At 44.1% G+C, this 18,422-nt stretch overlaps 1 protein-coding gene across 1 annotated transcript in view; it reads right to left on the reverse strand.

Moving 5' to 3' along the window:
* The window catches only part of KIAA1549L (KIAA1549 like), a 173,540-nt gene that overhangs the window by 45,417 nt on the left and 109,701 nt on the right, over positions 1-18,422 (reverse strand). Inside the window, exon 19 of the mRNA XM_017530550.2 lies at positions 9,647-9,776. Coding sequence (XP_017386039.2) covers positions 9,647-9,776 — 130 coding nt within the window. The remainder of the gene's footprint in view (positions 1-9,646; positions 9,777-18,422) is intronic.

Raw genomic sequence — 18,422 nt, forward strand, 5'->3', positions numbered from 1 at the left:
AAAATTGGCATGGTGGCAGACACCTGTAATCCCAGCTACCTGGGAGGCTGAGATGGGAGAATTGCTTGAACCCGGGAAGTGGAGGTTGCAGTGAGTCAAGAGACCCCACCACTGCACTCCAGCAGTCTGGGCAACAAGAATGAAATGCTGTCTCAAAAAAACAAAAAAAAAGGTGACAACAGGCTGAAACTGGAGGGAAGAGTGGCATGGAGGAGACTGTTGGGTGTGCTCCTTAAAATACCCAACATGGTGCTCCCATTTATAATCCCAGCACTCTGGGAGGCTGAGGTAGGAGAACTGCTCAAAGCCAATTTAAAAATCAGCCAGCCAGGCAGGGTGTCACTCCCGTCGTCCTAGCTAGTTGAGAGGTTGAGAAGGGAGGATCACCTGAGCCCAGGAGTTTGGGGCTGCAGTGAGCTATGATTTTGCCACTATACTCCAGCCTGGGCAACAGAGCAAGACCTGTCTCTCTGAATGAAAACCTCCAAGTTGAAGTGTTCCTCAAGCAGCAGGTGCTGTAGCAGGCGCTGCAATGGCCTCAGCATCTATCTGCTTCTCTCCGTGTCTCAGCCAAAGGGGCTGACTGGGACTAAGCTGCCCCAGCTCCATCCATGAGGCCTGACCAGATTAAATTAATCAGGGTAATCTCCTTGTATCCACTGCTACAGTGATTCATGCAGGGGTGGACACTTGGCATGTGACAACTCAGTCAGAGTAAAGCCCATACGCCTTCTTTTGAGGTTGGGAAAAGAGAATTCCCTCTTGCACTGGTCCTTATACAACGTAGACAGGAGGACTGGGATTTCTTACCAGAGTCCCCCTGCGGAGACGGCCAGTGCTCGGGGGAGCACAGAGCTGTGTCTAATGCAGAGGAACAGACTGGGGCCCCAACCAAACCATGCCTGGACTTACTGTAAACAACTCATCCCGTTCATGTTTTAAGACAGTTTAAGTTGGGGTTTCTGTGGCTTTTGCCAAAGCATGTTAGTGAATAACCACCATTCACAGTGAACTCCAAATGGCAATGGGCATCTGCCTATGGTTTTGATATCTGGTCAAAGCTAACGTTTATTTGGCTCAGAGCGAGAAACAAGTCTCAGCTCAGGAATCACCTCTTCTGGTTGACACACTCGTTTGTTCATTTGCCCAACAAATAGAGACACTGCGTCTTCTATGTGTCAGTTCTGATTCCAAGTGCTGAGGTTTCAAGAATAAATAAAACATGACTCCTGTCCTTGAGGAGTTGCATGAAGAAGTAATACAAATGACCAACTAATGGAAGTTGGGGGTTTGGGCTTTGATTGGGATGAGTATCAGGGGCTATTGGAACACAAAGGAGGGGCCCATATGCATAGGGGCCAGGAAAAGATGCTGGGGAAGGTTGTGTTTAAACCAAGCTTCGAAAGCACTGGCTAGGTTGGTAGTTCTCAGCCAGGAGCAGGTTTGCCCACTAGGGCACATCTGCAATGCCTGGAGACATTTTTTGGTTGTCACAGCTGGGAGGAGCTTCCGGCAGCTCATGTATGGGTAGAGGCCAGGGATGCTGCTAAACACCTATAAAGCACAGGACAGCACACTGTAGGAAGAACTCTACAGCCCTAAGTGTTGACAGTGAGGAGACCAAGCAGCCTTGGCTGGATGAAGCAGGTGGGACGGGAGATTCCAGGCAGAGCGATGCACATGTGCAAAGAGCTGGAGACAGGAAACAACAGAACAAATTTTGGGAAGGTGTTCGGGCTGGGGCCAAGGGGGTAGGTTAAGGAGAGAGATGCCTCAGCTAGAAAGACGTATCTGGGCAAGCCAGAGCAGAAAAGTCCTGAGCTGGGAGCTTAGAGTCTGAGTTTTAACTCCAAAGCTACGGAGAGCTCCTGGAGGATTTTGAACAAGAGTGTGTGTTTTAGAAGGATTTCCCCGCAGCTGTCTGGCAGCTTCAGCAGTGCTAAGTAATGGGGACTGTACTGAGTGGTGGCTGTGGGACAGACAGGAAGGAACAAACCTTTAGGAGCACTCCCTCTGCCCATCCAAGTTCACTGCCGCAGCCTACTGCCTGGGCCCTACCTCTCGCCTCCACTAGTGTGTAATTACCTGGACATGCATCTTTCCCTTCTCCACAGAGCCTCACACAGGTAGGTACAGTGGAATCTCATACAAGGCTTTGTGCTAAGCTAATGCCAGCCGGCAGAATAGGTAAAAATCATGCAGAGAAAAGCCCTTGAAAATCTCTTAAATCATCCAGTTAGTGTAGCATATGTGGCCCTGTGCATACACCTTACGGGGCCATAGCGAAAAATAAACACATAATCTTTAATGTACAATATAAACAAAATATATGTAAAAGCTAGTTTCTTAGCTTTAATTTTTTTTTACTTTTCATTTCAGGGGTCGTATTACTTAATTTATGTACATTAAGTGCACATATGCTGCCATGGTTGCAATGCACTCATTAAATGTCTGCTAGAAGAAATAAAAGGAACGGCAATTCCCAAGGAGTGTTTACATTTGTCCACTGGCCTCCAGCTCCTGCAGGGGCTTGGCGCACATAGGTGGGCCAGGAGCACATAGGATTGTAAGGAACTAGTGGACTCTGAGCCATGCTGCTCAGGACTAGAAGACGGATTCCCCCAGCTGCTGGGCACTCTGCCAGCTGTCAGCCCTCAGATGTCAGCGCTCACTGGGAATTGGCCTTGGCTAAAGAGAACAGCCTCACCCAAGGACATCCAATGACCAGTCCATTCTAGAGTACATATGCACAGCTGCTTCCCAAACTTGAGACAGCTCTGCAGGGCCATCTGAGCTGCAGAGCCTCCACGGGGTCAGCTGAGGCCTTGTAGTGTCTGTACCATAACCCAACTTTTTTTTTTTTTTTGAGATGGAATCTCACTCTGTCACCAATGCTGGAGTGCACTGGCACAATCTCAGCTGATTGCAACCTCCACCTTTTGGATTCAAGTGATTATCCTGCCTCAGCTTCCTGAGTAGCAGGGACTACAGGTGCACACCACCATGCCCAACTAATTTTTGTATTTTTAGTAGAGAGGAGGTTTCACCATGTTGGCGAGGTGAACACCTGACCTCGTGATCCATCTGCCTCGGCCTCCCAAAGTGCTGGGATTATAAGCGTGCGGCACCACGTCCCGCCACCACAGCCCAGCTTTTAAATCTGCCTAAACCTGCTCCCTCCTTTCCATGACAGTATATCTAGAGCCTTCTCGGGACCCTGGTCTGAAAGAAGTGGCTACCCTAGGTCAAGAGGGTAAGAGGTCCCAGAGTCTAGGAAAAACAGGTACCAAGAATAGGAGCAGACAGGGTCCAGAATGTAGGGGATCAGAGAGAAGATGCAGGCAGGTGGCAGTGGCACTTGAGTGCCACTCACAGAAGGGAAGTTGTTTGTCTCCTGCCCAGTGGGAAGTTGTCTACACGAGAGGAAAATTCTTGGCCTGTAGGGGAAGCCTGGCTCTGAAGGAGGTCACCAGGCCATCCTGAAGCCCCTCCATCTCCCTCCCAAACCTGTCAACAAGCATCCCACCTCCCACTCCCCACTTGCCAAGTGGCCTCCATCACTGTGGGGTTGATAGGCATCTTTCTGGGCAGCCACCAACCTGGTGAGATCTGGACTTTACCTAAAGACCCCCTTTACCCTCCAACACCTCCATCTCTTTGCCTCAGGTTCTCCCAGGGAGCCTGATTTCCCATGAGCAGGTATTCCCTTGGATTAGAAGCCCCTGTTAAAATAGAATTTACTGTAAATTACGCCGAGATAATGTATCCAGTCAGGGTAATTATAGCTTATGTTAGCTGGCAGAGGTAGGAGAAGGAAATGAAAGGATGAGATGGGGGGGGGGCTCTGGAGGAAAGTTCTGGGTGAGATGCTAAGGTGGTGATGGTAGTGGGGTCAACACAGGAGCGCCTAGTTCAGGGGGGCAACAAGCAGGTTGCTTCTAGAATGAAGGACAAAATCTCCAAATCCAACCAACTGCTTCCCAGTGGAGCCAAGAGCAGGCTATAGCCTTAATAGGGACCACTCCATTATGCAGCACCGGGGCATTCTTGTGCTTGGCCGTGGTCTCTAACTATTACGGCAAAGCCGTCAGATGCTGGGGAAGGGGTGGGAAGTGGGTGGGCAGAAAGGATTTCCATTAATCGTAGGATTACAAATTTACCTTGGAGGCCCCAGAATTGCCATAAGCTTTGTGAGCAATCAGGGGTTTCCCAGATAATATTTCATTTTTCTACAAATGGAACTCATCAAAACAACCATTTCAATTCCTTCATCTCCTTCCGGTAACCACTGCTCACCTGTAACAAAGGAAGCTGGCTGCATCGTCAGCCTACAGGCTTGACATCAGACAATGCGCCCACACCTTCTTCAGCAGGTTGCTGTGGACGGAGCTCTGAGAAATGGGTACGTTGTCCCCTTTGCGACATACTTTTATCCACTAGTTGCCCCGACTGCTTCCTGAGTATTGCCCTGCCTGGTAATGTTTCTCTCTTCTTGCTTTCACCTGGTGCCCGCAGTGGAGGTAATGGACAGGCAACCTAACTTCTTTGCAGTATGCATTCCTGTACTGTTGAGGCTGAACGGCTATCTTATATCTCCAGCCCTTCCAGGAGGCTGTGGCTGCGAATAAGACTTTGGTCCTGTCAGTCAGATGCACCTGTGTGCACTTTGGACAGAGGAAACGGGGCAGGCCCATCTTTCTGCTGCCTTGGCTGTCGAAAGCTGGGTTGCTGAGCACTAGAGTCCTTCCCCCCGGTTCTGTGGGGCTCTCTCATTCCTGGATCATGCTACGGCTGTGTTTTCTTAACCTTGGTGTTCCAAGGCAGGCTGCTTCTCCGCCTTTCTGCTTGGGGAAGAGGCGGTAGCTCCTCAGGGCCAGCCCTGTGGTCTTGTTCTAGGAATCTTTCCAGGAACATTCCTCCAGCCTGCCGATGATTTTGTGAGTGCCTAATTCCTACTAGTCATTTTTTTGGATCTGTTTGAAACAGCTTGATGTTTTCAGTTTTCTGCAGCTGGACCTTGCCTGATACCCCTTTTTATGGATTTACGTGTACTTTTCAGCTGTAGAAGCATCTGGTTTCAAACATTTCCCTGAAGAAAGCCTCTGGAATGAGAACTAATGACTGTGATTGCCTCTTTGAGATGCATCAATGACTCAACCAATCCTACTTACCATTTTCAAACCCACTGCCCACATTTTAGGGTCTGCGCCCACTGGACTGGCAACCACCTCCAGTGCATGGAACTTTCACAAGGTGCTGGAGAGAAACTAAGGGAAGTATTGTAAAGCTCCCTGCTTCTGAGAGGTCAGCATTCATTTTCAAAGTTATAACTCAAACGATCAACTTCAGAGTCTCCCTCATAGCCAAGGTACATAGCTGACTCCCTTCCTGCCACAGATTTTTAAACTCCAAAAACAGATCAAGGTTGAAGAGGTGCATTTTTCTTTCTGAGCGATGATTTAATGATTACTTGCCTTTTGGAAGCAAAGGCTTCATATCCACTCTGGGTTAAATAATTTGGCTGATAAAGGAAAAATCACTTAGGTCTTTATTCTGTCTGAGAATCATATTTGCAGCATTTTTTTCTTTTCCTCACTGCTTCATTATGTTCCACATGACTTTCATTCAGAAAATGACATTTTAAAAATACTTTGAAATAGAGATATTTTTGCTTTTACACGTTAGGCTGACATTTTCTTTTCTACCTGCTTTCTACATGGGGATGAGTTAATTTCAATGCCAAAGTTGGTTTAATGATATGATCTGGTCTTTGGGAAGTCTGGAGCATCCACAAGCACAGAAAACCAAACACCACATGTTCTCACTCATAAGTGGGTGTTGAACAATAACACATGGACACAGGGAGGCGAACATCACATACTAGGGCCTGTTGGTGGGTCGGGGGCTATGGGAGGGATAGCAGGGGGTGGGTGGATTGGGGAGGGATAGCATTAGGAGAAATACGTAAGGTAGATGACGGGGTAATGGATGCAGCAAACCACCATGGCACATGTATACCTATGTAACAAATCTGCACGTTCTGCACATGTACCCCAGAACTTAAAGTATAATAAATGAATTTTAAAAAGAAAGAAAATAACACATCCTTCTAGTGGGAGTGTGTCCTTCTAGAATATTGCCACCAAGTGAGGCATCATTACTGCCGGGACTGCACGGCATCCCTCAGCTGGCAGAGTGACCAAAAGGTTGAAGATTGTTGCTATAAAACGCAGTGATCCCAGGCCCCTTGGAGTTAAGGGTCTCCCTTCTACAGGCCCTAATATCTTTTGCTCTATGGGAAAATTTTGAAACAATCCATGCTCCTACAGCCCTGGTACTAAGATTTGCCTGTGTAGCATGTATTTGCTTATTTATGCATTTATTCATTTATTTGTACATGCAGGCTTTTCCTTTGGGACTCCAGTCATCTTTCAAAAAATTCAAAATTAAATCAATCAATCTCCCAGTGCTTTTGTTTCTACGGTGTGAAGTTTCCCCAACCTGGCAGAAAGAACTGGATATTCTGGCAGGGCTTCTGGATCCCCAGACCCAGTGGGAAGAATGACATGTTTCCGATTGAATGACCGGCTCACTGCTGTGCTAATGGATTCTTTTGCCAGAAGTGCTCTGGTAATTTTAGAAAATCAAGAGCTTCGAAAATGAATGCATTGTTTAAAACTATGACTCACTTTTTTTCCCTACTTTATTTGCTGGTCCATGTTTTGCCTGTGTGAGTTATTCATGTAAAAATGCTTGTGAGCCCTGACATCTAGCTTCTTCCAGAGGTTCAAAATATAGGATATGGATTATGTTACATAAGGACAGATGTATAGTGAGGAAAGATGAATATAGAAGACATATTGCATGGTGGTTAAGGGGAGGAGCTCTGGGGCTGGGTAGGCAAATTATACAACTGGCCTCAGTTTCTTTATCCATACAATGGGCATAATGAAAGCATCTACTTGACTGGTAACTACACAAACGCAATGAGATAAAACACAGAAAAAAAAATAGAATAGGGCTTGGTCTATGGTAAGCGGCTGATAAATATTAGACACTTTTCATATGATTAGTATAAAAAGCACAAGAAGAGATACAGGTAAGCATTTCATTCTTATAGCCAACGCCTAATTTCTTTCTTTCTTTTTTAAATTTATTTGTTTAGCTTTAGGTGCATACTGTATCTGGCATTTCTCCCAAGTCCACCACCTAATTTCTTAATGCCATTCCCTAGATGATCGTTTTCTCTTAAGGGAGCTTATATTATATTTTTGAGATCACATGCACTTCTCAAAGAAATATCTTTTTTTTCTTTTTTTTTTTTTTGAGATGGAGTTTCACTCATGTTACCCAGGCTGGAGTGCAATGGCGCGATCTCGGCTCACTGCAACCTCCGCCTCCTGGGTTCAGGCAATTCTCCTGCCTCAGCCTCCTCAGTAGCTGGGATTACAGGCACGCACCACCATGCCCAGCTAATTTTTTGTAGTTTTAGTAGAGACGGGGTTTCACCATGTTGACCAGGATGGTCTCAATCTCTTGACCTCGTGATCCACCCGCCTTTGCCTCCCAAAGTGCTGGGATTACAGGCTTGAGCCACCGCGCCCGGCCTCAAAGAAATATCTATTTTAAAGAAGTCTATTAGAATAAACCAGGCTTCCCCTAAAGTAACCTGTACTTGGTATACTTCTATATGTCTGTGAAGGTGAGCAATCTCCTCTTAAAAATTCTCTCTCTTCTTCTATTGTTCTAGGTAAGTTGCTAACATGACATTCCAAAGGTATTAAGTGAGTGCTGCAAATCATGGCACTGGGGTTTAAAAACCATCTGCAATGTTCTCTTTTTAAGGTTAATAGGAAAACCTCTGGTCCATTTCCTCACAACTGTCAAAGTGTCTTTGCCCAGAAGCTCTCTCTCTCTCTCTCTCTCACACACACACACACAAACCTATTAATGCCAATCTTGAAATAAATTAAGAATTCTATTGTATCTCAGATGCCTGGGCAAAAGAAAAAGTTCCCCAAACTAAACACGCATTGAAGAAGAAGGTTCACTGTTGGTGGGGAAAGATTAACTGGAAACTTCTAATGCCTGATTTCTAATCACAGGCTGATTACCAAATTGCTGAATGAATTTGGCATAGGAAATAATTTTTTATAAGGAGAAAAAATTAACATTATATAATTTAACCTAGTGGGAAAATAGAAGATTTGCCCCAAGTAACTGTAATTTTATAAAACTAAACTACCAAACTGTTTTATGAAAAACAAAAAAGGAACAAAAGATAAGGGTAACACTACCAACACAAACATGAAGGTTAAACATAAGGAAGGTGATTCGAAATTCAAATTAGGTAGAATATCTCTGTTTTTCATTGGACCATTAAAAAAAATCCCATTTTAAGATTCTGTGGCAAAAGATGACTAATCCTGAGGGGGAAAAATATTCTTGTCTTCCAATTAGCCTGGTATATTTTAAAAACCAAGTGTCAAACTACAACTTCTCAAATTAAAACATAAGTTTATCCAGATATATTTGAATTATAACTTTTATTAGAGAAAAATTTTAATTTGTATTTAGAGAAACATTTAGGGAAATGGGAAGGGAACACTGTTCATAAACTTAGGTGTGTCGCATGTTCTCACTCACAGACGAGCGTTGAACAATGAGAACACACCGACACAGGGAGAGGAGCATCACACACTGAGGTCTGTGGGCGGGAATAGGGGAGGGACAGTGGGGGGTGGGGAGTTGAGGAAGGATAACATGGGGAGAAATGCCAGATATAGGTGATGGGGAGGAAGGCAGCAAACCACATTGCCATGTATGTACCTATGCAACAATCCTGCATGTTCTTCACATGTACCCCAAAACCTAAAGTGCAATAAAATACATATACATATATATATATATATATATATATATATATATATATATATAAAACAAACAAAAAAACCCTAGATGTTCAAGCTCATAGGATATGGTGGGGCAGGGTGACGCATTACTGTACATCTGAGCACAGGACCATTCACCTGAGCTCATGGGTGCAAGGACAAGTCACAGGGTGCACGCAGCTGGAGAGGAGGCACCAAATTGTGACTTATCATCTGGGGAAATCTGATAGGATTAAAATAATTTCTGCAGTTTGGCCACATCACTGAACATAAGCATGTACTCTGTCACATGAAATCATCAGACTGCTCTGTTGGACATCTCATTGTTTTCATGGCATAGCAAGGAGTTATGAAATCAGGAACAAATCCAACTTCTCAGCATCACTATGAATTAAAAGAAGCCTGTCTTCAAGTGAATTCTAACTAACCCAGGCCATGGTCCCTACTGAGTTTCTAAGGACAGACAGGGGAAAAATTAAGGGCATTTAGAATATCCATTAAGTTTAGGATCCATAATGTGCTATTCGTAACATGGTGCAATTCAGAAATCATGATCCTTTTCGCAATTATCTGTTACTCTGACACATTCCAAGAAGTTCTACTTTGCAAATGAAGTAATAAAAAAATAGAAAACATTTTAGTGCATTTTAAAATTCCACAAACACGTGATAAACTGAAACACAGTGGGATGCTCTGTCCTCCTTGCCTTCAGGGGAAAGCAAAGCTTGTATTCACCCAGCCCACCAGAGACTCACATCGTATCCGCTGTTGCGGATTCCACGCCGGGGTCGCTCCCGAGTCACCAGAAGGTCCATCTCGGTTTCCCCTGGACTCGGGCTGTTCAGAGACTGCCGGCTTCGGTAGACAGAGTTCTTCATCTGTTGCCTGAAGAAAATTCAACAACTGTTATGATGCAGCAAATGCCCTGACAGATGGAATTCTCCACTGATCCGAAGTACAGGCAACCAATGAAGGGTTTGGATTTGCCTCACAAATCTCAGAATTGATGGTGTTTGTTCCCAGGATATAAGGGGTTGTAGAAAGAGTGAAATAAAGATTTTTTTTTTCCAGATGCTGTAATCATTTGGCTGAACTGTAACTGTTCATATGGAAACTAGGTAACCACAGTCAATTCCAACACTGTAACCTCATTTAAAATTCTGCTGATGGCAAGACCAGGGGTTCTCCCTTGACCCTCTAGGACAGCTAACGCTGATGGAACAAATTCACCTTTGTTGACTCAGCAACCTCCTGTTTCATTTTACTTTTTCTGGTTTTATACACAGGATTCTATGATGTGTTAATAAACCCTGTAGCTAGTGGGCTGCTTAGTATTGTGACTCTGGGTAGATTTCTTTTCTGCTATTATGGCAGTACATTTCCTTTTGGACTAAGAACCCATAAACCCAGAGGTAATTTGGGGCTTATCCATTTGTCCACCCTTTCATCCACCCACCCTTCCATCTACCCACTCATCCATCCACCCACCTACCTACCCATCCATCCATCTATCCACTCACTAACTCATCCATCCATCCATCCATCCATCCATCCATCCAACCATTTACTCAATGCCTACTATGTGCCAGACACCATGGAAGATGATGAACATCCACAGTGAACAAAACAGATTATGGCCCTGGTTCTCCTAGAGGTTACATCCTGATGAGAGAGACAGAAAATTAACATGATAATTTCAGAGTGATAAGTGCTATTAAGCTGTGACAAACGGGGACTAGGATGGGAGACAACTTTAGATAGGATGATTAGGGAAGGCCCTCCAGGGAAGTGCCAATTCAGCTGAGTCCTAAATAGAGCCAGCCACACGTTGATCTGGGCACAGAGCATTTCAGGCTCAGGGAGTAGCACATTCAGAGGCTCCACTCAGCTACTGCTAAATAATTCATACATTTGTCACCCCTCTCTTGTCTCCACTTGTCATTAGAAAAATCTTTTCAAAAAGTGGGAAGTAAACAGCAACATGGTGAGGATAGTGGCTATGCTTTTCTTCTTCCACAAGAGGCAATTTTACAAGTGGGGGATGAGGCTCATGGGGGACAAGTGAGTTCCACATGATCCTGCAAGGTGGCAAAGGGATAGCACTTCCTTCTCACCCAGCCATAAGTTTCTCTGTGTTTAATTTGCATAGAGAACTCTCCAAACACTGCCCTTTTTTGGAGGGGAAGGGATAGGTCTCAAACTGTCACCCTGGCTGGAGTGCAGTGATATGATCGCTGCTCACTGCAGCCTCAACCTCCTAGGCTCAGGTGATCCTTCCACCTCACCTTCCTGAGTAGCTGGGCCTACAGGCACATGCCACAAAGCCAGGATAATTTTTTGTAATTTTTGTAGAGACAGTGTTTCACCACGTTGCCTAGCCTGGTCTCGAACTCCTGGGCTCAAGCAATCTGCCCACTTCGGCCTCCCAAAGTGTTGGGATTACAGGTGTGAGCCTCCCTGCCTGGCCACCACCACCTATGTAATTCTCTGTTCTAAGATTCTAGCTATCCATGGGTTGAAGGTGAAGAGGCTGTATTATTTCTTCCCAGTGACTATGTGGGAAGCCAGAAACCTGGCAGGCATACACACTTTTTCATAGACACACAATAAGTTAGTCACAGAATTACAGTCACATATAGTCTAGGAGAGGCAGTAGAACTCTAAACCAAAGCAGTACCCCTGCCTTTAGCCTTGGATATAAAGTAGACACCACTGGTTTTAGATCTTCACCATGAAGAGTTTATACCTGCTCAAACCGCATCTGTTGTCTTTGCTTGCCTGTCACCCTTGATAACCTTCCTTTGGTAGGAGCATCATGATGTCACGTGGGGGCTCCCTTTCCTCCAGGAGTAGGCATGTGATTCAGGCTGGACCAATCCCAGCATCATATCTCCATGGCCACAGTGATAGGTTAGGGACTGGGCACCTGACCTGAGCTGGTCTGGTAGGACTGAGTCTTGGGGCTTTTACTAGGGTAACTAGGAAAGAGGCATTCTCTTGGCATTAGGGTTTCTAAGAAGAAAGGATATAGGAGTTGCTGGCAGCCAGTTTATCAACATGAGGTAAGAGCCTGCCCGAAAATGGGGCCAGCAGAGTGAAAAGAGAGCAAGATCTAACATAGGAGACATCGTCTGACCCCTGGATCCAGCCATGCCGAAGTCTTGACTTTTCATTAATGCTCAATAATACATTCCCCTTTTATTTAACCAGTTTGTGCTGGATTTCCACCATTTGCAGCCAAAAGAATTCTAATTCTAATATAGGAGTTAACAAGCTAATAGTATAAACTGTGCCCTGTAGTTATCTGCAATGAGAGGCTTCCTTTAGGGAAGCACAACCTCAGTGGGCTGGAAACAGTCTGGTCTGAGTGATTCATACTTTCCGCAGACTTGAGAAGAATTCTCATCCTTGACCTAATTACACATCATTTTTGGGGAAAAGCAGACTTTTACAACTGTCTTGAGATTATCAATTAGCCCATTTAGAAAAGATTTACTAATAAGAGTGGCAGTGGAGTAAATACTAAGATTAGCAATTGACACTTAAGTAGGTTATTTTGCAAGTGTTAGAAATACAATAGTGAGATTGTGTAAGCCTTGTCAAGAACCGTAAACGTAGGTACAAGTGTCGACATTGGAGTGTACAGCAGTCTACTTTTCCCTCAGAGGCAACAGCCCCTTAAAATATAGAGCTTAAAGGCCACTGTTTAACACAGATTTCAATTGACCAGGCCATCAATGCACGCCTGGTGTGCAAGTGTCTATTCAAAAATAAATTAAACTCTCAGGTAGAGAAATTACTATTTTAATAAGATAGTGCTCCAATAGGTATATTCATTTCTTGTTGATATTTTGCTAGATACTTTTTAAAGGCAATATTATTTTGAAGCATGCAAAGTTGAGAAGTAAGTTTTTTACTTCTGAAAATACTGCTGGCTGGGTAATGCTGAGTTTTACTTGGCTTGTTAATCACAATATAGTTTAAGAAAGTAGTTCTCAAATTATATTCTCTTTCCATGGAACCCTGGGGTTCCATAGAGATGGCCTGGGAAGGAGTGAGGAGCAGAAGGAGGCCCAGCTTCCATCAGAGCAATTCTGTCTTTATATATTATTACCTTATATTGGGTTTCCTAGAAGCAGGTTCTAGGATGATTTGAGAGTAAATGGTTTATTTGGGAGGTGGTTCCATGAAGCACTAGCTGGGGAGAGGAAATGAGAGGAAAGAAAATCAATAAAGGGTATGATTTGGAGTAGATTTGTGTTTTGGGCAACTGAGGCTCAAACTCCATGGAGAAGTGTGGGAGGCAGTTGTTTTAAAAGGTAGGTTTGTTCAAGACCAGCCTGACCAACATGGAGAAACCCTGTCTCTATTAAAAATACAAAATTAGCCGGGCATGGTGGTAGGCACCTGTAATCCCAGCTACTTGGGAGTCTGAGGCAGGAGAATCGCTTGAACCCGCGAGGCGGAGGTTGCAGTGAGCCAAGATCGCACCATTGCACTCCAGCCTGGGCAACAAGAGCGAAACTGTCTCAAGAAAAGTAGGTTTTATTATTATTTAGGTGTGGCACAGCCAATAGATCAGTAAATGACTGCCATTCAGCTATGGCTTGTTACACTCACAGGTCCCAAGAGGAGGGAACAGGCCACACCACAGGGGGAGTGTGAATAATTTTGGTTGAATACTTTTGGCAGATTTCTGGGGCACAAGGGCTATCCCAAGTTTTCTGGTACCTGGCCCTGGGGTAATCAAGGCAGGCAGATAGTGACTCAGAGTGTCAGCCCTGTGAGACCATCTATAAAGGAGGCAGTTGGTGTTTGGGCTCTGGACTGGCTGCTTTGGTGAGTCCTTTATTAGCACTAGGCATCCAGCAGCCTGGGGAGGATAATTTCTCTGGGGTCAGATGTCCAAATAATCAAACACAGAAACTAAAAAATGTAGCTATTGCAACAGTGTAACTTATACCTCCAGGTCCCTTGCCAGGGTTATTTATCCATCAGTATCCTTCAGTTATGGACCGAGGATGCTCCACGGTGCCTGAACTACCTGACATTGCCGGTTGGTGGCTGCTGAGAAAAAGCCTTTAAGTTGCAATCACAGATGCCTGTAGTGAGGAGGATGCTGCCAGCCTGGACAGGCGCAGGCAGAGCTGAGGGCATGGACCGGGGCCACCAACACCAACCATCTCAGTTACGTTACGTACTTTGTGTCTCTGGGTAAGAGTTTATAATGTAAAAATGAGGCATTCTGATTTTTTTTTTTTAAGGCTCTGAAAACGATTTTAAAAGATTTAGTAATGAGTCAACATTTGGAACCTAAACACTTTGTCTTTTATTTGATTTAATTTAGGTCTTAAGGTAAAATTCTGGTTACTGATTAATATAGTTTGGATATTTGTCCCCACTCATATCTCACATTGAAATGTAATCCTCAGTGTTGGAGGTGGGGCCTGGTGGGAGGTGACTGGATCATGGAGGCGGACCCCTCATGGGTTGGTTGGTGCTGTCCCTGTGACAGTGAGTTCTCATGAGATCTGGTTAAGAGTGTGTGGCATTGGGGTTTCTAAGAAGTCTTTTGTTATATACTTTTTAAAGGCAATACACTTTGAAGCATGCCAAATGAAGCATTACCCATCCATCCATCCATCCATCCATCCATCCATCCAACCATCCAGCCATCCATAATTTTCTGAATGCCTACTATGTGCCAGGCACCATGCCCCAATTCTCTTTTGCTTCTGCTTTTCCTTCCACCACGAATAAAAGCTCCCTGAGGCCTCTCTGAGAAGATGCTGGTGCCATGCTTGTACAGCCTGTGGAACTGTAAGACAATTAAACCTCTTTTCTTTATAAATTACCCAATCTCCTTTTCAAAAGAAGATATACATGCAGCCAATAAGCATATGAAAAATGCTCAATATCACTGATCTAGAGAAATACAAATCAAAACCAAAATGAGATACCATCCCATACCAGTCAGAATGGCTATGATTAAAAAGTCAAAAAGTCAAAAATGTAGACGCTGGCGAGGTTCCAGAGAAAAGGAAACACTTATACACTGTTGGTGGGAGTATAAATTAGTTCAACCATTGTGGAAAGCACTATGGCAATTCCTCAAAGAGCTAAGAACAGAACTACCATTCAACCCAGCAATTCCATTACTATTATATACCCCGAGGAATATAAATCATTCTACCATAAAGACACATGTATGAGAATGTTCATTGCTTCACTGTTCACAATTCAAAAGATATGGAATCAACCTAAATGGCCATGAATGACAGATTGGATGAAAAAGAAATGTGATACATACACACCATGGAATACTATGCAGCCAGGTTAAAGAAAAAGATCATGTCTTTTGAAGGAAGATGGATGGAGCTGGAGGCTATTATCCTTAGCAAACTAATGCAGGAACAGAAAAGCAGATACCATATGTTCTCACTTGTAAGTGGGTGCTAAATGATGAGAATTCACGAACACAAATGGAACAACAGACACTGGAGTACACTCAAGGGTGGAGAGTGGGAGCAGGGAGAGGGCAGAAAAAAATAACTGATTTTTTTTCAGTTATTTCAGTTATGATTATTTCAGTTATTTTTTCAGTTATTATTTAATCAAATAATTGGGAAATAGGCTTATACCCGAGTGATGAAATAATCTGTACAACCAAACCCATGACACAAGTTTATCTACATAACAAACCTGCACATGTAACCCCAAACCTAAAATAAAAGAAAAAGAAAACCACCCAGTCTCAGGCATTTCTTTATAGCAATTCAAGAATGGTTGGCTAGGGGTGGTGGCTCACGCCTGTAATCCCAGAATTCTGGGAGGCTGAGGCAGGAGGATGGCTTGAGCCCAGGAGCTCGAGACCAGCCTCGGCAACATGGCAAAACCCCATCTCACAAAAAATAAAAAATAAACATGAATGGCCTAATATACTGATGCTTCCTCTACACTAGAGCATGATTCCTTCACTTGTCCTGCTATGGCTCTGTCCCTGAGAGCAGAACCTCTGGAGAGTTATACTGTGAGCAGTAATTAACAGGTAACTCTAACCTGCGATCGCAGATAAACAGCAGTCTCTGGAGTCAACAGCAGAATGTGTCAAGAATAACACCTCCGAGCTTACTGAGACTGTCACCCTCTTTTTTTCTGTCTGTCCCTTCCATCACCATCTCTGGCGGATCCTATCTTCATTCCTATTCCTAGCTCACCCGGCTTATGGCTATCCATGTTTTCCCCTTAAGTGGTCAAAAAGGTTTTAAACATTATTTTTGGTGCTTTATGATCATTAAACCATTTCTTCAATGAACATTTGCTGAGAATTAGCTATATAATGCACGGCATTAGCAGGTCATCAAAAGGCCCCAAGAATCCGGCCTGCACCTGTGCTAGGCAGAGCAGATGCCTCTCTACAGAAGCAAGTTTGGTTCATTCTTTGTTCATTCTCTTTTCATAAAAAGCCTTAACTGAAATTTTTCTCAAGTAACTTTCTAGCAAAGTTTAATTTGTATATGAAAATGATTATGTTGATGCAATTCATAAAATTTAGCCCCAACTCCCACCTTGATTTTGTGGCTTTGATTTATTTTCCCTGAGTGTCAGCAGGAAATCCAGGAAAAACAGCTCCTATCCCAGCTCCCGTCCCAAAGACCACGGAAGTAAAAACCCCAAAGTACAAAATAAAAGCTAAAGAAGCAATCAGCCTCCCTATAAAACCCCTATCTTTTTTCTTTTTTTTTCTACAGTTATTAACACAGTGACACACGCATTGTGAACCGGGTCATCGTGTGATTTTATATCAGTAGTTTGTCATACCAACCAAGCCTAATTAGAAGCACGGTAAATTAAGCACTGGTTTAGAATTCCCTCTTTTCTTTATTGAAAATAAATTATGCTGATCCAATTTATAAGATTTAGCCCTACCTCCCAGCTTGATTCTGTGGCTTTGATCCAAGCCTGTCACAGAGTCATTGTTGCTTTTAATAAGTACCTACTCAGGCCAGAAACTGCCCTATGGCTCCCAGTCTGTGGATAACGTGTCTGTCATGGCTCTGTGGCATGTCGGAGTGGCGGCATGCTCAAAGCCAGAGGGGAGTCACCAAGGAGAATGTGATGGGAAAGAGATGGCCGCAAATCATGAAAGCACTTTGGGAAGGTAGGAAAGGAAGAAAGGTGGAGACGTCTGGCTTCACTAACCTATGCCTTCGACCCCGCATGTGGAATGAGCAACAAAGCTTGGAAGGCTGCAGCCACGCTCTGAAGGTTTTTCCCTCCAAACCACGTGTTGAAATTTGGTTACTGTCATGCTGGTGTCAGGAGGTGGGACATTTGGAAGGTGATAGGGTCATGACTGCTCCTCCTCGTGGGTGGAATTGGTGCTGTTATAAAAAGATGAATTTGGCCCGCTCTTGCTCTCTCTTTGCCCTCTGCCTTCTGCCATGGGCTGACACAGCAAGAAGGCTTTTGCCAGATGCCGGCACTTTGATCTTGGACTTCCCAGCCTCCAGAACTGTGAGAAAATTTCTGTTCATCATAAATTACCCAGTCTCAGGTATTCTGTTATAGCAGCACAAAAATAACTAAGACAGGTGCCAATTTATTTTTTATTTTTACTTATTTTTTTTCTCAGAGATGGGGTCTCACTATGTTGCCCAGGCTGGGGTGCAGTGGCTTTTCACAGGTGTGATCCCATTACTGATCAGCATGGGAGTTCTGACCTGACCCGTTTCTGACCCGGGCCGGTTCACCATTCCTTAGGCAACCTGGTGGTTCCCTGCTCCCGGAGGTCACCATATTGATGCCGAACTTAGTGTGGACACCCAATCGGCATAGCGCACTACAGCCCAGAACTCCTGGACTCAAGCGATCCTCCCACCTCAGCCTCCCGAGTAGCTGGGACTACAGGCCGTGCCACCATGCCCAGCAGAAGATGCCAATTTAAATCATCTGGCTTAGCCCTTCCTCACTGGGACAGGTCCTTCTCTTAGATCGTCACAGCACCTCATACTTCAAACACCCACCACACTTGGCATTAATACACTTTTGGGGTGATTCTTTCTCTCCCACTAGGCCTTAAGAGCAGCAATAGGACTATCTTATCCATAATTAAATGTTGAAGGAACTGGAACTGAATGAATGAATGAGAAAAGCTCACATGAGCATGATAGCATTCAGCATCTTGAATGGTGCCTAACACATAGCAGGTGACAATATATGTTGAATAAATGAACAAGTCTATGAATGAATGAGATAAACCAGCATGGAGCTGTGAGCAGCTGTGCAGTAAGTACTTACTGAGGCTGAATGAACAGGTGAGGCATGAAATTTGCTTTTCTTACACAAGAGCCTCTAAAACAAGTGAACAATACAATGTCCCTTGATCTGGAAGCTGTACCATTAGGTAGGTGATAATTACAATTACCATTCAGCTCTGAAAAAGTAACTGCTTTGAAAATACCATTAAGCTAAAGGACAATTATGGTTGTTTGTCCAAGTATTTTTTTTTAATGGCTTTAATGTTATTCT

This window comes from Cebus imitator, unplaced genomic scaffold, assembly GCF_001604975.1.
Source record: "Cebus imitator isolate Cc_AM_T3 unplaced genomic scaffold, Cebus_imitator-1.0 Scaffold66, whole genome shotgun sequence".
Classification (NCBI taxonomy): Eukaryota; Metazoa; Chordata; class Mammalia; order Primates; family Cebidae; genus Cebus; species Cebus imitator.